This window comes from Ochotona princeps, chromosome 5 (genome assembly GCF_030435755.1).
Source record: "Ochotona princeps isolate mOchPri1 chromosome 5, mOchPri1.hap1, whole genome shotgun sequence".
NCBI classification, from domain to species: domain Eukaryota; kingdom Metazoa; phylum Chordata; class Mammalia; order Lagomorpha; family Ochotonidae; genus Ochotona; species Ochotona princeps.
In genome coordinates this window covers 6,831,040-6,850,746 of record NC_080836.1, presented here as the reverse complement: position 1 = coordinate 6,850,746, position 19,707 = coordinate 6,831,040, and the positions used below count along the sequence as shown (strand labels likewise).

Sequence of the window (19,707 nt, the reverse complement as noted above, 5' to 3'; positions counted from 1 at the left end):
AAAAACATCACTTTGCATCAACAGATAATAGAAGGATTAAACACACATTCAAATTAGCGTATAAAAACAGAAAAAGAATGCATAGATGAATGCAGCGGTAACAATGTAACTGGAACAATGGGGAAAATGGATTGATACGATAAAACACAGGGGATTAATGAAGCATCTCCTCTTCACGTTGATGAAGTTGAGGAGAAAGTGAGAAACAGCCATGGCTATAAAACTATGGGGCCAGTCTCATAAACAATACTTAAAGGTTTGCTGCTTGTAGAAGAAACAAAACATATCATCACAAAAGAACATGAAGGCAGAAAACCTCAGAGCAAAAACACAAAGGGATTTCAACATAGACAATAGGAATATTTATGGCAACATAGTAGGACCGTGTCATCACTTATCCATAATAACTTTAAATATAAATTAGCTAATCTCTCTAATTAAAGATATAGACTACTTAATGGATTAAAAACCAGGACCATTTATTTGTTGCATACAAGAAACACATCCCACCAAAAAGGATACATGCCGACTGAAAGTTAAAGGATGGAAAGAGATATTCCTTGGTAATGGAAAGCAAAATCAAGCTGGAGTAGCCTTGTTAATCTCAGAAAAATGGACTTTAAGACCAAAAAAAAAAAAAAAATCCCTGCACCAAAAAATAAGGAATGGCATGGCATCATGCAGTGATTAAGTGCTCACTCAGCAGGAAGATGTGACTATTCCAAATGTACATGCACTCAGTGCTGGGACTCGGCCTTTTAAAACAAATGATAATGGGCCTAACGGGAGACATAGGCTCCAACACAATAAAACTGAGGAATATCTGGATCCCACTTTCATGAATGTGTACATCAACTAGACAGAAAATCAGCAAGGAAACAACATAGTTTACCTACACTCTTGATCACATGGAAATACTGCTATCTACTGAACATTTCATCTCATAGCCGCAGAATACACAAACTTTTGATTAGTGCATGGAATTTTCTCTAGGATACAAAATATGCTACACCCAAAGCAACTCTCAACAAACTCAAAAAATGCACTGTGTATCTTTTCTGATTAACAGGGAAAGAAGTTGGAAATGAACAACTCGGGAAATTCTAGAAAATATGCTAATGCATAGATGGAATAATATACTCCTGAATGAACAATGGATCACAGAATAAATCACACTGAAACTGTAATTACTAGGAATGAATGAGGATGACAAAACAACCTATCAAAGCTATGAATACAGGGCCTGGCATGATAGCCTAGTGGCTAAATCCTTGCCTTGTATCTGCCAGGATCACATATGGGTGCCAGTTCATGGCCTGGCTGCTGACATTACGAAAGTATGAGGAACTGAGGCAGCAGAAACAACATTTACCTTGAAGTGCTAGAAATCACTGAGATTAAAAAAAAAAAACCGTGCATTTGCTTACCACAGTGTAGATCTGATGCTTCCGTCTCTTAGCCAGGTCAATTATATTTACTCCGTTGTAGTAGAGGTTTTCAATACATCCATGAAAATTTTTCTTTAAAAAGGTTCCAGGTTTGCCTGGTACTGGAATTCCTCCAAAACTAAGCTGTATGGGGAAGAAATAAGAAAATAGTTTTGATTATAAGCTCTAAAGGAATTTATAAGGAAAGTTAACAAATTCAGTGGATTAAAACATGTGCATGAGCCAAGTGGCTGAAATAATTATAGATGACACTTTCTTATGCATTTAAACAGATACTGATAAGTGAGTGCTAAAATATCTGTAATTGCATGATTCTTTTTTTTTTATTCATTAATTACATTGTACTATGTGACACAGTTTTATAGGTACTGGGATTCCCCCCACCCCTCCCCAAACCCTCCCTCCATGGTGGATTCCTCCACCTTGTTGCATAACCACAGTTCAAGTTCAGTTGAGATTGTTTCATTGCAAGCATATACCAAGCATAGAGTTCAGCATCTTATTGTCCAGATAAGTTCAACAGCTTGTTGGGGAGACCTTCTCTGGTCTGAAGGTAGAGCCAGCAGAGTATCATCCCTATCAATTAAAAGCCCCAACATAACATCAGTAATTGCATGATTCTTAAGTGCTTAATTTACAGGACTAATATTCCTTCCTTTTTTACAGATAGAACAAAATATAAAGGAAGAGAGAAAAGAAAATTTTTTTTTTTAAGGATTTATTTATCTTCATTACAAAGTCAGATATAAAGAGAGGAGAGACAGAGAGGAAGATCTTCGGTCCGATGATTCACTCCCCAAGTGACTGCAACAGCCGGTGCTGCGCCGATCCAAAGCCGGGAACCAGGAACCTCTTCCGGGTCTGCCACACGGGTGCAGGGTCCCAAAGCCTTGGGCCATCCTCTCCTGCTTTCCCAGGCCACAAGCAGGGAGCTGGATGGGAAGTGGAGCTGCCAGGATTAGAACCAGCACCCATATGGGATCCCTGGGAGCGTTCAAGGCGAGGACTTTAGCCACTAGGCCACGCCGCCGGGCCCAGTGCCCTTAAATTTATCATTTTTGCAAACATCTTAGATAATGCAGCCACACTAATGTAAAGAGACTAACAAAACACACTGAGACCTAGATGAAGCCTGCAATACATACAAGAAAACTAACGCAAAAGATTGCTCACAAGTTATTATCTATAAAAATAAAATTAAAAAGAAAAGCAAGGAAAAGCCCAAATGGATCACACAATTTGGGAAAGTAAATAAAAACAAGTATCACGGAATCTTGCAGACTTATCAATTATGCTGCTTTTCAACACTTGTGGTAAAACAGGAAGTGGCTGTAATGTTGATTGAATTACATGCGAGTTATAATTGGTTACAGAGTAATATGTCAGCATCAACTATGGTGTATGAAATACAGGCTAAGAGGAAACACTCAAAACTATATGAGATTATGCCATTTTCTATTTTCACTTCCTGTAAATAATAACACTATTTACAAAAACAAACCTAAGTTATTATGAATGGTTTCTACAACCAAAAAAAAAAAAAAAGCAGAATGATTTCCATAATCGCATATCGGTTGACCATGTGAAGAGCTACTTCTAAATGTTTAGTCTTTTTGTGTCAAGTCTTTTTTTTACTTTTTACTTTATTTGAAAGGCACATTTTACAGGGAGAGAAGCTGTGATAGAAATCTTAAATCCATTGGTTCACTCACCAAATTTCATAAGAGCTAGAACTGAGGTGATTCAAAGCTGGGAGCCTGGATTTTCAAGTGGATTTTTCCCAAGGATGCCGAGGCCCAGCCATTTGTGCCATTCTCTGCTGCTTTCCCAGGGCATAAGCAAAGAGCTGAATCTGGAGTACAGTATCTGGGACACAACCCAGTGTTCATATGGCATGCCTCCACCACAGGGTGCAGAATCAGCCTGCTGAGCCACTATCTAACTCAGCTCTCCCATGCTTACTGCTCTCTCCATAAATATATATGTGTATGTGTATAATGTGCATAAATGCATATTATTTTCCATATATGTGAGAAAGCATGTAGTATTTGTAGTGTTTATTATTTAGTGTTTGGTTTATGTTAATAAAATGGTATCCAATTGTTTCCATTTTGTTGTGTTAGACTTTCATCTTCTTACATATCATATTTTCTTTATCTAGTCATCTGTTGATAAATATCTGTGTTAATTTCATACCATTGTATTTTGAAGATTATTGCAATAAACATAAAAATGTAGCTATCTGCATTTTCAAACATGTTTATTTGAAAAGCAGAGGGAGATGAAAGAAAGAGAATGATTTTTTCCATACACTGGTTCATTTTAAAGAGGTTACTACCCTTGTAAAAAATTGGCCTGAAGCTTAGCTTGAAATGCTCCCTTGTGGGTAACAGGGCTCATTAATGGCCCATCTTTAGCTGTTTTCCCATGTGCATTAGCAGGGAACTGGATAGGACACGGAGCAATCTAGCCAGAAACCAATGCTCATAAGGGATACCAGGCATGGTGGTGATTCAATTCACTGTTCCACAATATTGGCCCCAGTATTCTGTAACATGCTGATGTGATTTCTTTTGGATATGTTCCCAGAAAAAGAATAACTCAATCATGTGAAGTGATGTGTGTGTGCATGTGTGTGTGTGTGTGTTTGTTTGTGTGTGTTTCTTTTTCCTTTTTTTTTTTTTTTGTAAATCTGATGGAGCTATTCACTCTTTTCCATAATACCTGGACCACTGTATATTGCCCCAAGGATCACATTTTCGCCACCTTTTCCTTGCTTGACTAAAAAGTGTCATTTGTGCTTCAACATGAATTTTATGGTTGTTTCTCCTAATTCTGTAAAGAATCAAATTGATATATTAATAGGGATTGCATCAAATCCTTTAATTGTTTTGAGTAGTATGGAAAGTTTAGTAAGAGTGGTTTTTCTAATTCATGAGTACAGGACATTTTTCCAATCTTCTTGTATCTTTTTCAACACCTTCATTCACGTTGCACTATTTGGATTGCAGAGGTCTTTGTTTTCCTTAGCTATATTCATTCTATAGCTTAAAAGATACTGAGAATGGAATAGTTATTTTTTATTAAGGAGATTATGGTGTGTGGGGCCCGGCGGCATGTGGCCTAGTGGCTAAAGTCCTCGCTTTGAACACTCCAGGATCCCATATGGGCACTGGTTCTAATCCCGGCAGCTCCACTTCCCATCCAGCTCCCTGCTTGTGGCCTGGGAAAGCAGTCGAGGATGGCCCAAAGCTTTGGGACCCTGCACCCGAGTGGGAGACCTGGAAGAGGTTCCTGGTTCCCAGCATCGGATTGGCGCGCACTGGCTGTTGCGGCTCATTTGGGAAGTGAATCATGGGACGGAGGATCTTCCTCTCTGTCTCTCCTCCTCTCTGTATATCTGACTTTGTAATAAAAATAAAAATCTTAAAAAAAAAAAAAAGATTACAGTGTGTGAGAATCTAATGATCCTTTTTTTTTTTTTTTTTTTTTTGCTTTGGTATCCTGCAGTTTCGCTAAATGTGTGAGTTATTTACTTTCATTAAATATTTTGTCATATGAATTATCTGCCTATCCTATTATGACTGATGATTTTTAGAATTTAACTACTTGTGTGTACTTTAGATTAAAACAGTGTGCTTTCAATACAATCTGCATATTTTGAAAGGTATAATTATATTATACAAGAAAATGCTTCAAAAGCTTGTGCCAATAGAATATAAATACAAGTTTATTTGGGTGCAAGAACTTGATATCTGCATAGCTTTTTGTATGATGCGTTCTTCATGAATTCTTTGAAGACTCCCTATTGTTTAAAACACTATTTTATAGATTTCATATATTCTTCCTTATTTTATTATCTTGGTTAAAAACATATTCAGATCAAGCCATAGCTTTAAGCAAAAATGATTTCCTATAGAATTTAAAACACATTTTCCACAAAATGGAAGGAAAAAAACCTATTTTCAACATACACTTAGCATAGATTGTAACTACAGATTTAGCAGATGTCAGTCTATTGCCTTTCAAAACATAAAGAGATTATTTAAATATTTATCTGTAATAAGAATGAATAACTGGTTTTACCCATTAGTTTTGCAAAATTTCATATGAAAGAATAAAAGCAAAATGAGGTATTTCATGCTTAATTATAGTCAACTTAAATTACCTTAGTGGCTCATAATTCAGTAGATTCTCTTTTATTGAACCACTCATGTTTGTTTGAAATGTATTCATTAGAGTTTAAGCAGTGCATGAATTACCTCTTTATAATTTTTTAGTTATGTATTTAGATCACAGATTTGTGTCTGAGAAAAGCTAAACCTGAGGTGCTTCTCTTCTGACCGTAAATTCATTTATTAATTTAGAACCACTTTATAAAATTATTTCGGTGAGTTCTCACGTGGTAATTTTGATCCATTGTAGTATACAGTCTAAATGTCAGCAATTTACAATTCTAATTGTTATCAATTTATGAAATTTTTGCATAAATGACATTTGAAATGTAGAAGTATAAATACAACTCTATATTGTTTTATTGTTGAAATTAATTAAATTAACATCTTGGCATTTGATGTTTCTTCATAATCTTTGTCTAAACTCCTTTGGAACAATGCAATTATTTTTTTAGCAGTGGTTTAAGCCTATAACTATGAAGCAATTTAGAAGTATATTATTGTAAGCATTTAAAGCATAAAGAAATGAAGGATGAGGTACAGTGGAAATCATCATTAATGGATTAAGACTGTGTGTATGAAATACTCAAAATATGTTCTGTTAATGTAAATAGGAAAAAAGAAAAAATGAAAGTGGTGGGTAAAATGTAAGAGCTGTAACTTTAATATTACTTAGCAAAATCTTCGAGGAAATTTCCTTAGCAAGTCAAAATCCCTTTTCATGGTGCCATCAACTCAAAGAAATAGAAACAAATGATGCTTAAAAAGTTTAATATTTAGGCCTGGCATGATAACTCAGTGGCTAACTCCTTGCTGTGCAGATCCAGTATCCCATATGGGTGCTGGTTTGTGTCCCAGCTGCTCTACTTCCTATCCAGCTCCCTGCTTGTGGCCTGGGAAAGCAGTCAAGGACGGCCGAAGACTTTGGGACCCTGCACCCGTGTGGGAGACACAGAGATAGCTTGCTTAGGATTGGCTGCATTCTGGCCATTGTCACTTGGGGATTGAACTAGCAGAGCGATCTTTCTCTGTATTTCTTTTTTCTGTAAATCTGCCTTTCCAATAGAAAATACATGTTAAAAATTAATATTTAATGAAAATATTTCCATTTTAAATTTATGACAAATCTCTAGACCATGGAAAACTTCCCATCACCCTGATCCCTGTATTAAAGCTGTCTCGAGCCTGGCAGGGTGGCCTAGTGGCTAAAACCTCGCCTTGAACACGCCAGAATACCATATGGCTGCCTGTCTTTCTTCTTTTTTTTTTTTTTAAGATTTATTTATTTATTTTATTACAAAGTCAGATATACAGATGAAGAGAGACAGAGAGGAGGATCTTCTGTCCAATGATTCATTCCCCAAGTGAGCCGCAACTGCCGGCGCTGTGCCTATCCGAAACTGGGAACCTGGAAGCTCTTCTGGATCTCCCACGCGGGTGCAGGGTCCCAAAGCTTTGGGCCGTCCTCGACTGCTTTCCCAGGGCACAAGCAGGGAGCTGGATGGGAAGTGGGACTGCCAAGATTAGAATCGGGCCCGCATGGGAGACCCGGAAGAGGTTCCTGGCTCCTGGCTGCAGATTGGCACAGCACCAGCCATTGCACTCACTTGGGGAGTGAATCATCGGACGGAAGATCTTCCTCTCTGTCTCTCCTCCTCACTGTATGTCGGACTTTGTAATAAAAATAAATAAATCTTAAACAAAAAAACTGTCTCAAATTCCATATGGCCTAGAGCAAAACAGTCCTAGGAGACAGACTGGCAAATGGCTGATAGGGTGGCAATAGACAGGCTTGAGGGTACAGTGTGAGCCCAGCGAGTCAGGGTCCCTGGGCTTGTGGGTTCAGAATAAGGGGTGTGGAGAGTTGAACCTCTGAAACGTGCCAAGCGCTGCTGGCTGGATGTGGAGTGGGTTTGGGTGTCTTCATTTTACAGCCAGGCTATGATGATGAATATGCATGTCAAGAGCTGTGGAAGAGTGTACTTTTTGCCTGCCCCTAAACCTGAATTAAACCAGAAAACATCATTTCCTATAGGAACAAGAGAACGACATGCCTCCCCTGACACGGGATAGTAGAGGACAAGACAGGAACCACCCGTTGACGCTCTACCCACAAAGGAAGAACTCTCAACCTCACACCAAAGCTGCACCATGCTGCACTAAGCTGTAAACAGGCATTAAATTGTTATCGCCACCACCAAGTTTATCTTCTCCTCCACCACGGGAGAGAGAGACCAATGAACAGACTGTACGTAGGAACAAGGCGAAAACTGGCATTCATGCATATTTGAGTATGAATGTGCTTTTTATGTTTTTTCCTTAGCTTTTTTTTTTTAATGTAATGGAGGATTTGGGCCTGTATCAACTTATTCAATTCTAGATTTATTTCATTACAAGGTAAGTGTGAGTTCCCATGTTGATGTTTCAATGTTCAATTAAGTATTGATTCCTATAAATATTTAATAATCTCCAGTATAATGAACTTTCTATGCATTTGTTAATTCTGTCATGGATATGTTATTCTCAGCATTTGTACTCACATTTTAATCTCGTTTGTCTCCACTCTGTCAATAAATGTGAAGTCTTGCACTGCTTATTGTTTTAGTCCATCAGGTTCAGGCTGCAAAAGTCTGATGATTATTTGCGAAAGTTGAATATTGATCACTCCAAAGCTACTCTGTTCAGTTGCTATTTGAAGGCTAATCTCTCATGTGTGTAATGCTGCTCTTCCTCCTTGCATTCTGTTCATTGGCTTATCATTGGCAAGCCCAACGGAAGAGCCACCGAGCAGCCCGCGGAGCCTGCACGCTGGAGACGCCACAGTTAAAGCATAAGTGAGCAAATCCTGTGGGCTTCTTTGTACTTGCTAATATTTATATGAGAGTAACATGTGGTATTTGCACATGCTTTTAGTTAAAGATCGTAACGAGTATTTTACATGGCCTTTATGTGTTTATCTTAACTTTAAATTTCAAATACACAATTTTTAATGCTAAGTTGTTTCTTCACACATTTAATTTGTGCATTTTTGTGCGTAAGTTATACTGTTAAAATAAACTCTTAAACTCTCGGAAAAGAGAGTACTTTAAAAAGATTTATTTGTTTTTATTGGAAACTCAGATATACAGAGAGGAGGAAAGACAGAGCGGAAGATCGTCTCTCTGTTGATTCACACCCCAAGCAGCCACAGCGTCTGGAGCTGAGCTGATCCAAAGCCAGGAGCCCAGAGTCTCTTGCAGGTCTCCTATGCAGCTGCAGGGTCCCAAGGTTTTGGGCTGTCTGTGAATGCTTTCCCAGGCCACAAGAGGGAGCTGGAGGAGAAACGGGGCAGCAGGGACACAAGCTGGTGCCCATATTGGATCCCGGCACATTTAAGGCCAGGACTTTAGTTACTAAGCTAAGGGCATTGGGTCCTGTAATTTATATTTTTTAAGAAAGAAATTATATTTCTTTTACTGATTCCGTAGTCAAAGATGTTATTAGTAAGTCTGACAAACTTCATTATTTAGAAGATAATCTGGATACTGAATAAAGAGTTTTTTTTTGTTTTTTTTTTTTTTTTTAGGGTGCATTGTGTATGTGGAGTGACACACAGTCCTACAGTATTTTGACAGACAGAACTTGAAACCCAGACTGCTAGGTCAGGAGTTCTCTCGTTGATTGGCAGTTTGCTGTTGTCACAGAATTTTCCTAATGAAATCTCTTATCAGAGAAGTCTTTCCCAGTTCATCTTAATCAAAACTCTTTTTGTTCTTATTTTTCTATCTGATAAACATTTGCCAAAAATCAGTCTATGTTCTTAGTGGTAGAATTAAGGACAGATCACACACAGCATGCCGTTCTTCTGGAAACATAGGAGTTTCTGAAGACACCACCCACTGTCTTCCAGCAGGTTCATGGAAGCAAAGTGTTCCAAGATCAGGAGCAAGAGATTGACGGTGCTCCATCGGCAGAGAAGGCAGAGATGCGTTTAAAATAGCCAGAGGAAATAACAGCTGAGTTGGAGTTTGAAAAAAAAAAAAACGAATTTGGATGCATGCATTTTACAACACGGGCATTACAGAAAAGCCTGCCAAGAATGGAGAGCAATACACAGGGCTTTCTTAGATCCTTCGGGAAACACACGCACACACACACGTACTCCCCCAAGAAACAGAAGTTTGTTTGGCAATTTCATTACTAGTGACTTTAAGAATAGAGAATTAGTGGGGTTTAGGTTATAAACAAAATTGGAAAGAAGCGTTGGAGCCGTGTGCACAGATCTTTGAACAGCGCGAGGAGTTATAGAAGGATTCCTGCTAGGTGACTGAGTCACCTTGAGGAACACGTCATTGACCACATTGTGAGACTCACAGATCCAAGAAGGTCACTTGGCTTCAGCTGCGAGGTGGGAAGAGCTGTTTCATGCAAGGGAGCAAACTTCCTGAACCAGTCACCCTCAGACACCAGCGGGGTAAACACTTGTTTTCTTAGATTTCACACCAACATCTCCCCTTCTCCATGATGCCTTCTGAACTGCCAAACCCAGCACCTGGATTGGTTTTCTAGTTCTTCCCATACAATTCGTGAATCTTGTTTTTTGTATTTGTCACATTTGCTACTTACACCTTGTGTCACTACTGGGATTCAAACCAAATGGGATGAGAGGAGTGTTCTTTGCTCTTCTCATCGACATGATTCAAGGGCTTGAAGTGAGACTAGATACGCTGCAAATGCTACATAAAGTTTTATTGAATGTTTTGGAATATCTCCTTTAAAATAGTTCTCAAAACACAGATAACATCCTCTACTTTTGCAATATGTAATTCCAGAAGGTGGATTAAAACATAGACTTCACACATACATCTGTGGAGCTGACTCAAACAAGGTCATTAGCAAAGTTGCATCTGATTATTACTTAGTTGTCTTAATTTTTCTGCTTGCTATTTTCCCGATTTTTCTAATTTCCTTGATTATGGCAAATTTCATGGCATGCCTTGGATTGACCTCAGAAGTTGACAAAACCAGGTTTTAGATTGCCAAGGGTCAGTGCCTTGCGCAACAATGGCTGGTGCCTGACAGACTTGCTGATGTCATAGGTGAACTGCAACTGGGTGACTCCCAGGACAAAGATTGCTCTGCCGTTAAATAAATGAAGTCCCAGAATCTACTACCTTTTTTTTTTTTTCTGTCAGCTCATTCCTTTTCTATCTGCTTGTCTCTTTTTCAGCTTTTTGGTTACCTCGCTGGCAACAAGCTCATTCCTCCCTTACTGGCCTTTTCTCTGAATTCACATGAATTTAGTCTCCCTTTTCTGGTGATTGTACTTTCCACTCAAGTCTATCTTGATTTCCTGGTATTTTTCAAAGTGTATCCTTTGTAAATATCTGTTTGATTGTTGCGCTCGGAGTCCACTTTGTGAATGGATCAGGTGTGAAATGGATCCCAACTGCTCATTTTTCTTTCAACTTCTAAAACTCACACTGACTTAGTGCTTGTGGAGCTGCATGGTGAGTTCCGCCCTTAGGGGGAGCCCTGCACTGCACTGGAGCCACAGGTGAGTCCCGCCCTTAGGGGGAGTTCTGCACTGCACTGGAGCCACAGGTGAGTTCCGCCCTTAGTGGAGTGGAGTTCTGCACTGCACTGGAGCCACAGGTGAGTTCCGCCCTTAGTGGAGTGGAGTTCTGCACTGCACTGGAGCCACAGGTGAGTCCCGCCCTTAGGGGGAGTTCTGCACTGCACTGGGAGTTCCTCCCTCCGTAAGGATGAGCGCTCATCTCACAGGGTAGATGATGTGGGACGGGGTCAGTTGCTGCAGCAGTAAGTCACAGGAAAGACTGGTGCGTTCCTTTCAGCCTCTTCCTCTTGTTTCATTCCTCACCATGACACCCCGTTCTCACTTTTTCGTTCTTTCCTTTCTCCTAAACATTATGATGTCTTCTTTTAGGAGATTCCTGCGTCACAAGAAGATACCAGCGTGTACTCTGCAACCTCTTTTATCCCGTGCTCAGAAGTCTAATCTTCTCTCATGTTTTAGGGCCTGGTCAGAAATTTGTATACCACATGTTTGCTTTCCAGTTTATGTATGCTCTTCAATGTTTTTTAAAAATGATATTGTCATTGAATTTGACTTTTCCTTTCATTTAAAATTGGCATTGGAGACAATTCCAAACCAGAATACAGAGCACTGCCTCATCCTTGCATCTCTTTTGTCTTTTGAATTTAGTTATTTTACTTTTTGACAGCTATAAATTGTGTATATTTAAGGAATACTGTGTGACAGTTTGTATATGTGTGCATTGTGTAATGATCAATCAGATAAATATATTTATCATTTCAATCACTTAATGCTTTCTTTTTAAATGGGGAGAATTTTCAAAACTCTATTTTCTAGATATTTTCGAATAGAGAAACACACAGTATCTTAAATATTTTCATTATCCTGCTATGCAGTAGGGTTGTAGATCTTCCCACTCTTGTATGGCCATGAAGTACTCATCAGCCAAGTTTTCTCCATCCATCTATGTGACATTCCCCTCTCTGGTAATCAGCACTGTATTTTTAACTTCTAGAAGATCATCAGTATTCTATAAGATCCACGTATAAGTGAGACTGTGTGAGATTTATCTTTTTGTTCTTCATCACCAATCCCAGTCACGTTACTGCAAATAATAGGATTCTATCTTTGTAATGGTTGAATAACATCCCATGTTAGATAGATACCATATAAACTTTATGCCATTCACTGATGGACAAGGCTTTAGGTGGTTTCCACTTCTTGTCTATTATTGTGAACGGTGATCTGCAATAAACCTGGCAATGCCAAGGAATCTTTGAGATGAATTTGATTTCTCACAGATTCATACTCAGAGGTAGATTGCTGGATGATGGGTTAGTTTTACTTTTAGTTTTCCAAACTACCCACAATGAATTAATAATTTACATTCCCACTGAGTGATCAGCTGTGGTTCTGGCCTGTACAGATACATAAAGTGTTACCAGGATACAGTGGCTGAACTTCTCCCGGTTGATTAACTTTTGGTGACTTTCCATAGTTTATCATTCCTAGCATATATCCCATACACATTTACTTATAACTACAAAATAAACTGTTGGAAACAACTGTCTCTAATTTCAAATGGAATTACCTAATCTGGACTACTGTAAACTAGTGACATAATCTTTGTGATAAACAGTTGTTATCTTTATAACTTTCTTCATATTTTAAAAAATATAAAGTGTTTGTGCAACCTGAAGTAAAACTACTATATAGCATGAGTTACTGTTTCTTTTTCCTATTTTTTTAAAGATTTATTTATTTTTATTACAAAGTCAGATATACAGAGAGGAGGAGAGAGAGAGAGGAAGATTTTCCGTCCGATGATTCACTCCCCAAGTGAGCACAATGGCCGATGCTGTGCCGATCCAAAGCCAGGAGCCAGGAAATTCCTCCAGGTCTCCCACACAGGTGCAGGGTCCCAAAGCATTACTTTCCCTCGACTGCTTTCCCAGGCCACAAGCAGAGAGCTGGATGGGAAGTGGAGCTGCCGGGATTAGAACCGGCACCCACATGGGATCCTGGTGCGTTCAAGATGAGGAATTTAGCTGCTAGACCACGGCACTGGGCCCTGTTTCTTTTTTTCTTAATGAATAAGATTGAGAGTCTTAGTTCATATTTCAAGGAATCTGATTCTTAGTACTATTAAGAATCGTTTTATTGGAAATCAGAGATAGCAAAGAAGGGAAGAGAAAGAGACGGAGACAGAGAGAAAGAGAGAACACATCTTTCTCGCACTGAATCACTTCCCAAATGGCTACAGGATGAAATAAGGAACCAGGTGCTTCATTCAGGTCCCGCACGATGGCACAGGGCCCAGCCACATGGGTCATGTTCTGCTGTAGTTTCAAGGCTCAGCAGCAGGGAGACAGAGCAAGAGTGGAACGGTTGGAAATCAATCACCCCAATGAGAGGCTTGGAAGTGCAAGAAGTGGCTCATCCTGGTGGACCCCAAAGATGGCTCCTAAGAGAAATTTTGAGTGCTGATTTTTTGACCTGTTTTTCCACTGGGTTGTGTATTTATTTTTCTTTTTAATTGCAGGACATTGTGTTTCTTGGGAAATTGCTTTTCAAATTTGATAGAAAATGCCAATTATTACGTATGTGTTACTGTACTATAAATGTATCCACATAAGATGATTATGTGGTTTTTCAGAATTTTTATTTATTTACTTACTTATTTTGTAGCTGGAAGTTCTCATATATTTTATTTCATGGTTTCTGAAATTTGCCAAAATCATAGGAATCTCATTTTTTAAAAGCTTGTATAAGGAGCTAACATGATGGCTCAGTGGCTAAATGCTCACCTTGCAATTGCAAGGATCCCCGATCCCATATGGGCCCCACTTCATGTCCCTACTACCCCACTTTACTTCCAGCTCCCTGCTCATGCCCTGGGAAAGCAGTCGAGGACAGCCCAAAGCTCTGGGACCCTGCACCTGTGCAGGAGACCCGGAAGAAACTCCTTGCTTCTGAGTTTGGATTGGATCCTTCTGGTCATTGCAGCTGCTTGGGGAGTGAAGCAACAGATGGAAGATTTTTCTATCTCTACTTCTTTCTGTAAAATCTATGTTTCAAATAAAAATTGGTAATTCTTGTTTTTAAAAAAGTTATTTTGAGGCTATTTGAATACATATGATTTTTTTCTTTCATCAAGCATAATAGTCCAGTTTTAAATTTTCTTAATAAACCAGTTTCTTTAAATACATTTAAATACATTTCAAATTTTGAAAATCATGCCCTTCTAGCATCTGTGGAACAATAAACGTGAATCTTCTGTTTATAAAAACACTATTCCAACTACTGGGATACTCATAAAGGGACTGTGTGAAACAGAGGCACTGAGTATTGGTGGCAGAGAAAGTCTTCTGGGAGTGCAAGGATGCCAGGGAAGGACCAGCATCCTTAAAATATCTGCCTCCCAGATCTGTTCTCCTGTGGGTTGAATTGAGAGTGACCCACTACGATCTTCCTTGCTGCCTTTTGCACTCAGGTAAGCCATGGCATGCACGGGGAAGGCAGTCCAATGTGAAATACAGGGTCTGCATGTCTATTGAGGTTTTTCAGGGAAGATTCTAGGAGTCTGTGGTTGTGGCTGGAAATGAGACTCACATTATCTGCCTTAAATTACAAATAGCCTCTTAGCTGCCTCAGAGAAGTCATCCTGGCGCTTGATCGATGCCCTTATGCAGTCTAAAATGAAGAAAGCTCTGATATTTGAGTGTAACGGATACCCTGAGATTTTGTTACTGTGTATAGCCCTTTTCTATTCTGAGGAATCATGATTTTTCTCTTTATTGCTTGTCAGACTCTTTATGCAGTGGAGGGTGAATATAGTGGAATGATCACAATTGCAAATTAAATTAAAACTACATCATCACAAACATTTGTAAAAAGTATTAAGAAAGAATGGTGGCTGGAAGGCAGTGAAGGTGGGGGAAGGGGAGTGAGAATTATCATTATGTCCTCAATGTTGAATATAAATATGTCTAAACATTTAAGAAGAAAGGACATTATCAAAATTTGTTAAATATTGCCATGTCATAGAAAACTTCTAAAAGGATTTGTATACTGTGGTAAGCCCTGATGTAAAACCGGCTCATGTTTGGTTCTAGAGCAGGAAGATAAGCTTTGATGAGGACACTAAACGCCAAGGATGTGACTTCAGTAATACTCCAAGGTGCTGGTAGCCGAGACTCAAGGAAACAACCTCAGTGATGCTCCCAGGTTCCAGTATTCACGATCTGATGTGAACAGGTGGGCTCATGGCAGAAAGCAAATCGATCACCTAGCTCTTCATCGATAGGCGCTACTGTGAGAAGGTAAGCTTTAAGTAACTGCTTCTAGTCCTTCTAACAGGGTGGAAGCTTTGTTTGAATATGAAGGTAGGGATGGTTTTCCTTTTTTTTTTTTCTTTAAAGATTTTTTTTTTTTTTTTTGGAAAGGCAGATATACAGACAGGAGAGACAGGATGATCTTCCGTGGGATGATTCACTCCCCAAGCGGCCCCAGTGGCTGGAACTGAGCTGATCCAAAGCTAGAACCGTCGCCCATATGGGATCCCGGCGCGAGCAAGGCGAGGACCTTAACCACTACGCCATCACGCCGGGCCCAAGGATGGTTTTCCTTTGCCGGTATGTTCTTACAATCTATTCATGGTAACTGGTGAGTAGAACACGGGACTGTAAAGCTTAGACTTTTTGCCTCTCCACACATCCTTTAATGCAAATCTCCCACACTGGAGACTTCTCTTGAAACGTAAACCTTGTTTTCCAGCAAAGCCTACCTGTTAAGCTGCTTTCATAGTTAACTTGTTTTCTTTTATGATCATCAGAGAAAATTGGTCACACCATACAGCAAAGTATGAGATCTCTAAGGCAGGTTTGCTCAAAAGCAAGCTCCAAACCGGTTCTTTTGAAGGGAACACTTTCACAGACAGCAAGACACGCAGGAGTGCCCTCAAGACATCAGTTCCAATGTCATCAACTGAGACATCATTGGCTTCAATTTCCCTCAATGCTAACATTCTGTTAATGCCACCAAATTCTTTCAAATTCTACACAGAAGAGATAACAGACAGGTAACCTACAAACAAGTGTTAAATTGGCCTAGAGGATGAGTTTCAGAATAATCTGCTAGAGCAAAAAGGAAAGACATAAAGAGGAATTTATGTTTTTCTTTGTTGTCTTAATGTTCATAGAAGAAATTTGTTTTTAAATAATGCTAATACTGTGTGTGTTCTTTGGTTTGTTGTTGTTGTTGTTTTGTGTTTAATCCAGTAAACATGTTGATAATAGAAAGGAATTGATATTCACAGGCTTCTAGTGTTCTGAAGCTCAAAAAAAACCTACCTGTATCTTGTGTTAGGCCTCAAAGGTGACAAATGCTTCCTTGAGTTAAATGAATGGTGTGTTTTATCCAGAGGATGAGAAGGTAAGGATAGGCTCAATAGAACCAAACCTTCTCACTACTCATAGCACTGATTAAGAAAATGTTGGATTCTATTTATTATTATTATTTCTATCCATCACCGTTGTTCTGCTATCAACCCTGCAATGATTTCAATTTTCTTTTTGCAGTTTTTTTTTTTTCTTTCAGCAACCCTTTCTTGTTTGCATATACCCGCAAATCCAAGTTGTGCCTTGTCCCCCAAGGTCTTCTAATAGACCATATCGCTGAGCCCTCTCCCACTTCCTGTCTCAAAGTCTGGGTGGGGCGACCGATCCTTGATTTTGTTCAGTTTTCAAACACTATCCGTTGGACTGATCCTGAACAGATATTTGGAGCTGCTGATCTAATACATGGAACTAGCCGTGTCATTACTCTGCGAAACAGCTCCTTAGTGGTCCACTGTCCTTAACAATCTAACAATTTAAGTTCTCTAAGATGTCTCTTTATCACTTCATCCTTTATTTGTTGTTGTTATTTTACTGCTCACTGCATCACACATTATGTTGTAAATGTGTAAAAGCAATCTGCTTACATGCACACACACACACACACAGGTTGCTTTCTGATAGACAATGCATCTTGTACAATTTGCAAATACTAATAACACATGCAATCCCTTTAATTGTAATTTTGTGTGATCACTTGAGTCTTACAGCCTGTTTTCAATTTTCTTTCCCCTGAATTCTTTTGGAACACCTGGAACTCCAGACTGTCAAGCATCAGAGCCCTTGTTCTGGCATGCCATCATGACCTTATACCTCAGGCAATACTCATTCATAAAAATAGCAGGATAGCCTGCTGGAAGCTTTCTGCCATCTTTTCTGGGCTGTCGGCCCGTCCCCTGCATCCCTCCAGTGTGCAGAGCCTCCTTTTCTGGGACTAGCAGAGGGCTGCAGTGAGCTCTCCTGAATGTTCCTCAGCCCAGATTTCAGTGCACAATAGGGACAGACTCTAAACCTGTGTATACCCACAGTGATGGGTAACGCTAAGATGTCAGGTTCCAGAACTTTGGCATTTAAAGTTTGTACGTTTTCTTGGAGCCTCTTTTGCAACAGAGCAGGGAAGAAATAACTCTGCGTCTACTAGTCAAACATCAGCATGGGGATGAGTTCATGACAGAGCTTGTACTGCAGATTCCCGATTCCTGTTGATTGACCAGCTAACTGAAGTTGTTTTTCTAGGAGGGAAATGATTGGGGGTGGACACGGGCAGATCAAAGACCAAAAGAGCAAAAAAAAAAAAAAGACCTGTTTGGCTGATACCTCCTCTGCATGTCCTCACGTCACTGACGGCTGGACGCTGCCTCTCATGAAACACTGAGGGTGGGGAGATGAGACCCGGAGCAAGGCATCTTGGTGTCTCACCAGTTCCCTCAACTGTTCTGTTTACCATTTGCTTGTTAATCAATCTGTTTATTCATTAGCTGCTCTGAGGTGGGCAGCCGGGGACGTGCAGGGAGCATCAACTCACCTCATAGTCGAGGTCCAAGGCGTCTGCCACGCCCTTGGACCTGAAGTGCTCTGTGTGTTTGTCCACGGTGAAGTTCACCTGCTTGCCCATCCTCTCAATCAGGACTGAGTGCCAGTGTTGGTCATCGAGAAGGCTTCCCAGAGTGGCTGACGGTGGACTGCTTCTGGGCCGGGCCTTTCTGTCATCTGTGAGGGAAAGGCAGGGGACAGCTTTGAGGCTACCAGGTGACCATTCTTGATTGGAAGCTTCACAAAATACTGCAACAAATACGATAATGCAGGTGGAAACTGCACGTGATCTGACCTCGTGTGATGCATTGTATTCAAAATGCAGGTGCATGAAACATACCACCTCGAACTGTCTTCTGGGTGTGTGTATAAAATGTCTATAAAAATGAATGGATTTTGTGTTTTTGAGTTGATCTGTGCCCTTAAGACGCATATATGAATATTACAACCTGTAGTTCTAGGAGGGGGACTTCTCTTCCCAGCACAGTGGCAGCAGCCTGTGTGAATGGGATGAGTAGGTACAGCAGCTGCCACTGCCCTGCAACCTCCCTTCCAGCACTCAGGCCCTGTTTTCTTCACTGATTGGCACCTGTAGCTTCACATAAGAGTGTAGGCGTGGTCATTCAGCAAAGCTGAGAATCAGCAGCTGACTTTTTCTTTGTTTCCTTGTTTTTGAATTCGTTACACTAATATTGCACTCTCAACTTCATCAATCAGACTAATGAACTAATACATATCTGTTTTCCTCCCTCTCTTCTCCCATCCCTTTCTTTTCTTTCCAGAGTTCAGGACAAGGGTTATTGCCAAGGGGCTTGAGCTGGGAGTAAAACTAAGAACAGAAGTCCATTTCCCCCTACATGTATGCCTCTCATTTATAAAATACAACTTTTCTAGGCGTTAATGCTGCTTGAAGGGAATGAAAGGGGCTTCATATATGATCAGGTCCAAGTTCCAAACCAGACAGATATAACATCGGCATTTTCAGGTTACGTTTGATATGCATCTCACTTTTTTCCCCATAAAAGATGAGATACTTGTCAATGACTTGTTTACATGTTCCAAAGGTAAAAGATTTGAAAATGTAAAATACCTTCAGGTCATTGGCAGAAACAACAGGACAGCAGAAAGGGAAGCACCGCCTCTTCCCGCTTTTGATGGCGCCATCCCTGTGGTGGGATGCAGGCTCTGCTGCTCTGCTTGTGTCAATGCAAGGAATGATTAAATAATTTCATATGTTTGGGTCCGGCGCAGTGGCCTAGCGATTAAAGTCCTCCCCTTGAAAGCACCGGGATCCCATATGTTTGCCGGTTCTAATCCCAGTGGCCCCGCTTTCCATCCAGCTCCCTGCTTGTGGTCTGGGAAAGCCTTGCGAATGGCCCAAAGCCTTGGGACCCTGCACCCACATGGGAGACCCAGAAGAGCTCCTGGTTCCCGTCTTCGGATCGGCACAGCACCAGCCGTTGCGCTCACTTGGGGAGTGAATCATTGAACGGAAGATCTTTCTCTCTGTCTCTCCTCCTCTCTCTGCATATCTGACTTTGCAATAAAAATAAAATAAATTTTTAAAAAATAATAATTTCATATGTTCTCACATTCAGTTCCTTGCTTCAAAAGTCAAA

The 19,707-nt window shown here is 40.0% G+C and overlaps 1 protein-coding gene across 1 annotated transcript in view; it reads right to left on the bottom strand.

Annotated features, from left to right (window-relative positions):
* Positions 1 to 19,707, bottom strand: part of LOC131480344 (contactin-associated protein-like 5) — a 478,118-nt gene that overhangs the window by 251,943 nt on the left and 206,468 nt on the right. Inside the window, exons 6-7 of the mRNA XM_058664336.1 lie at positions 18,081 to 18,265; positions 1,428 to 1,571 (exon numbers count right to left, since the gene is read on the bottom strand). Of these exons, the coding sequence (XP_058520319.1) occupies positions 1,428 to 1,571; positions 18,081 to 18,265 (329 nt within the window). The remainder of the gene's footprint in view (positions 1 to 1,427; positions 1,572 to 18,080; positions 18,266 to 19,707) is intronic.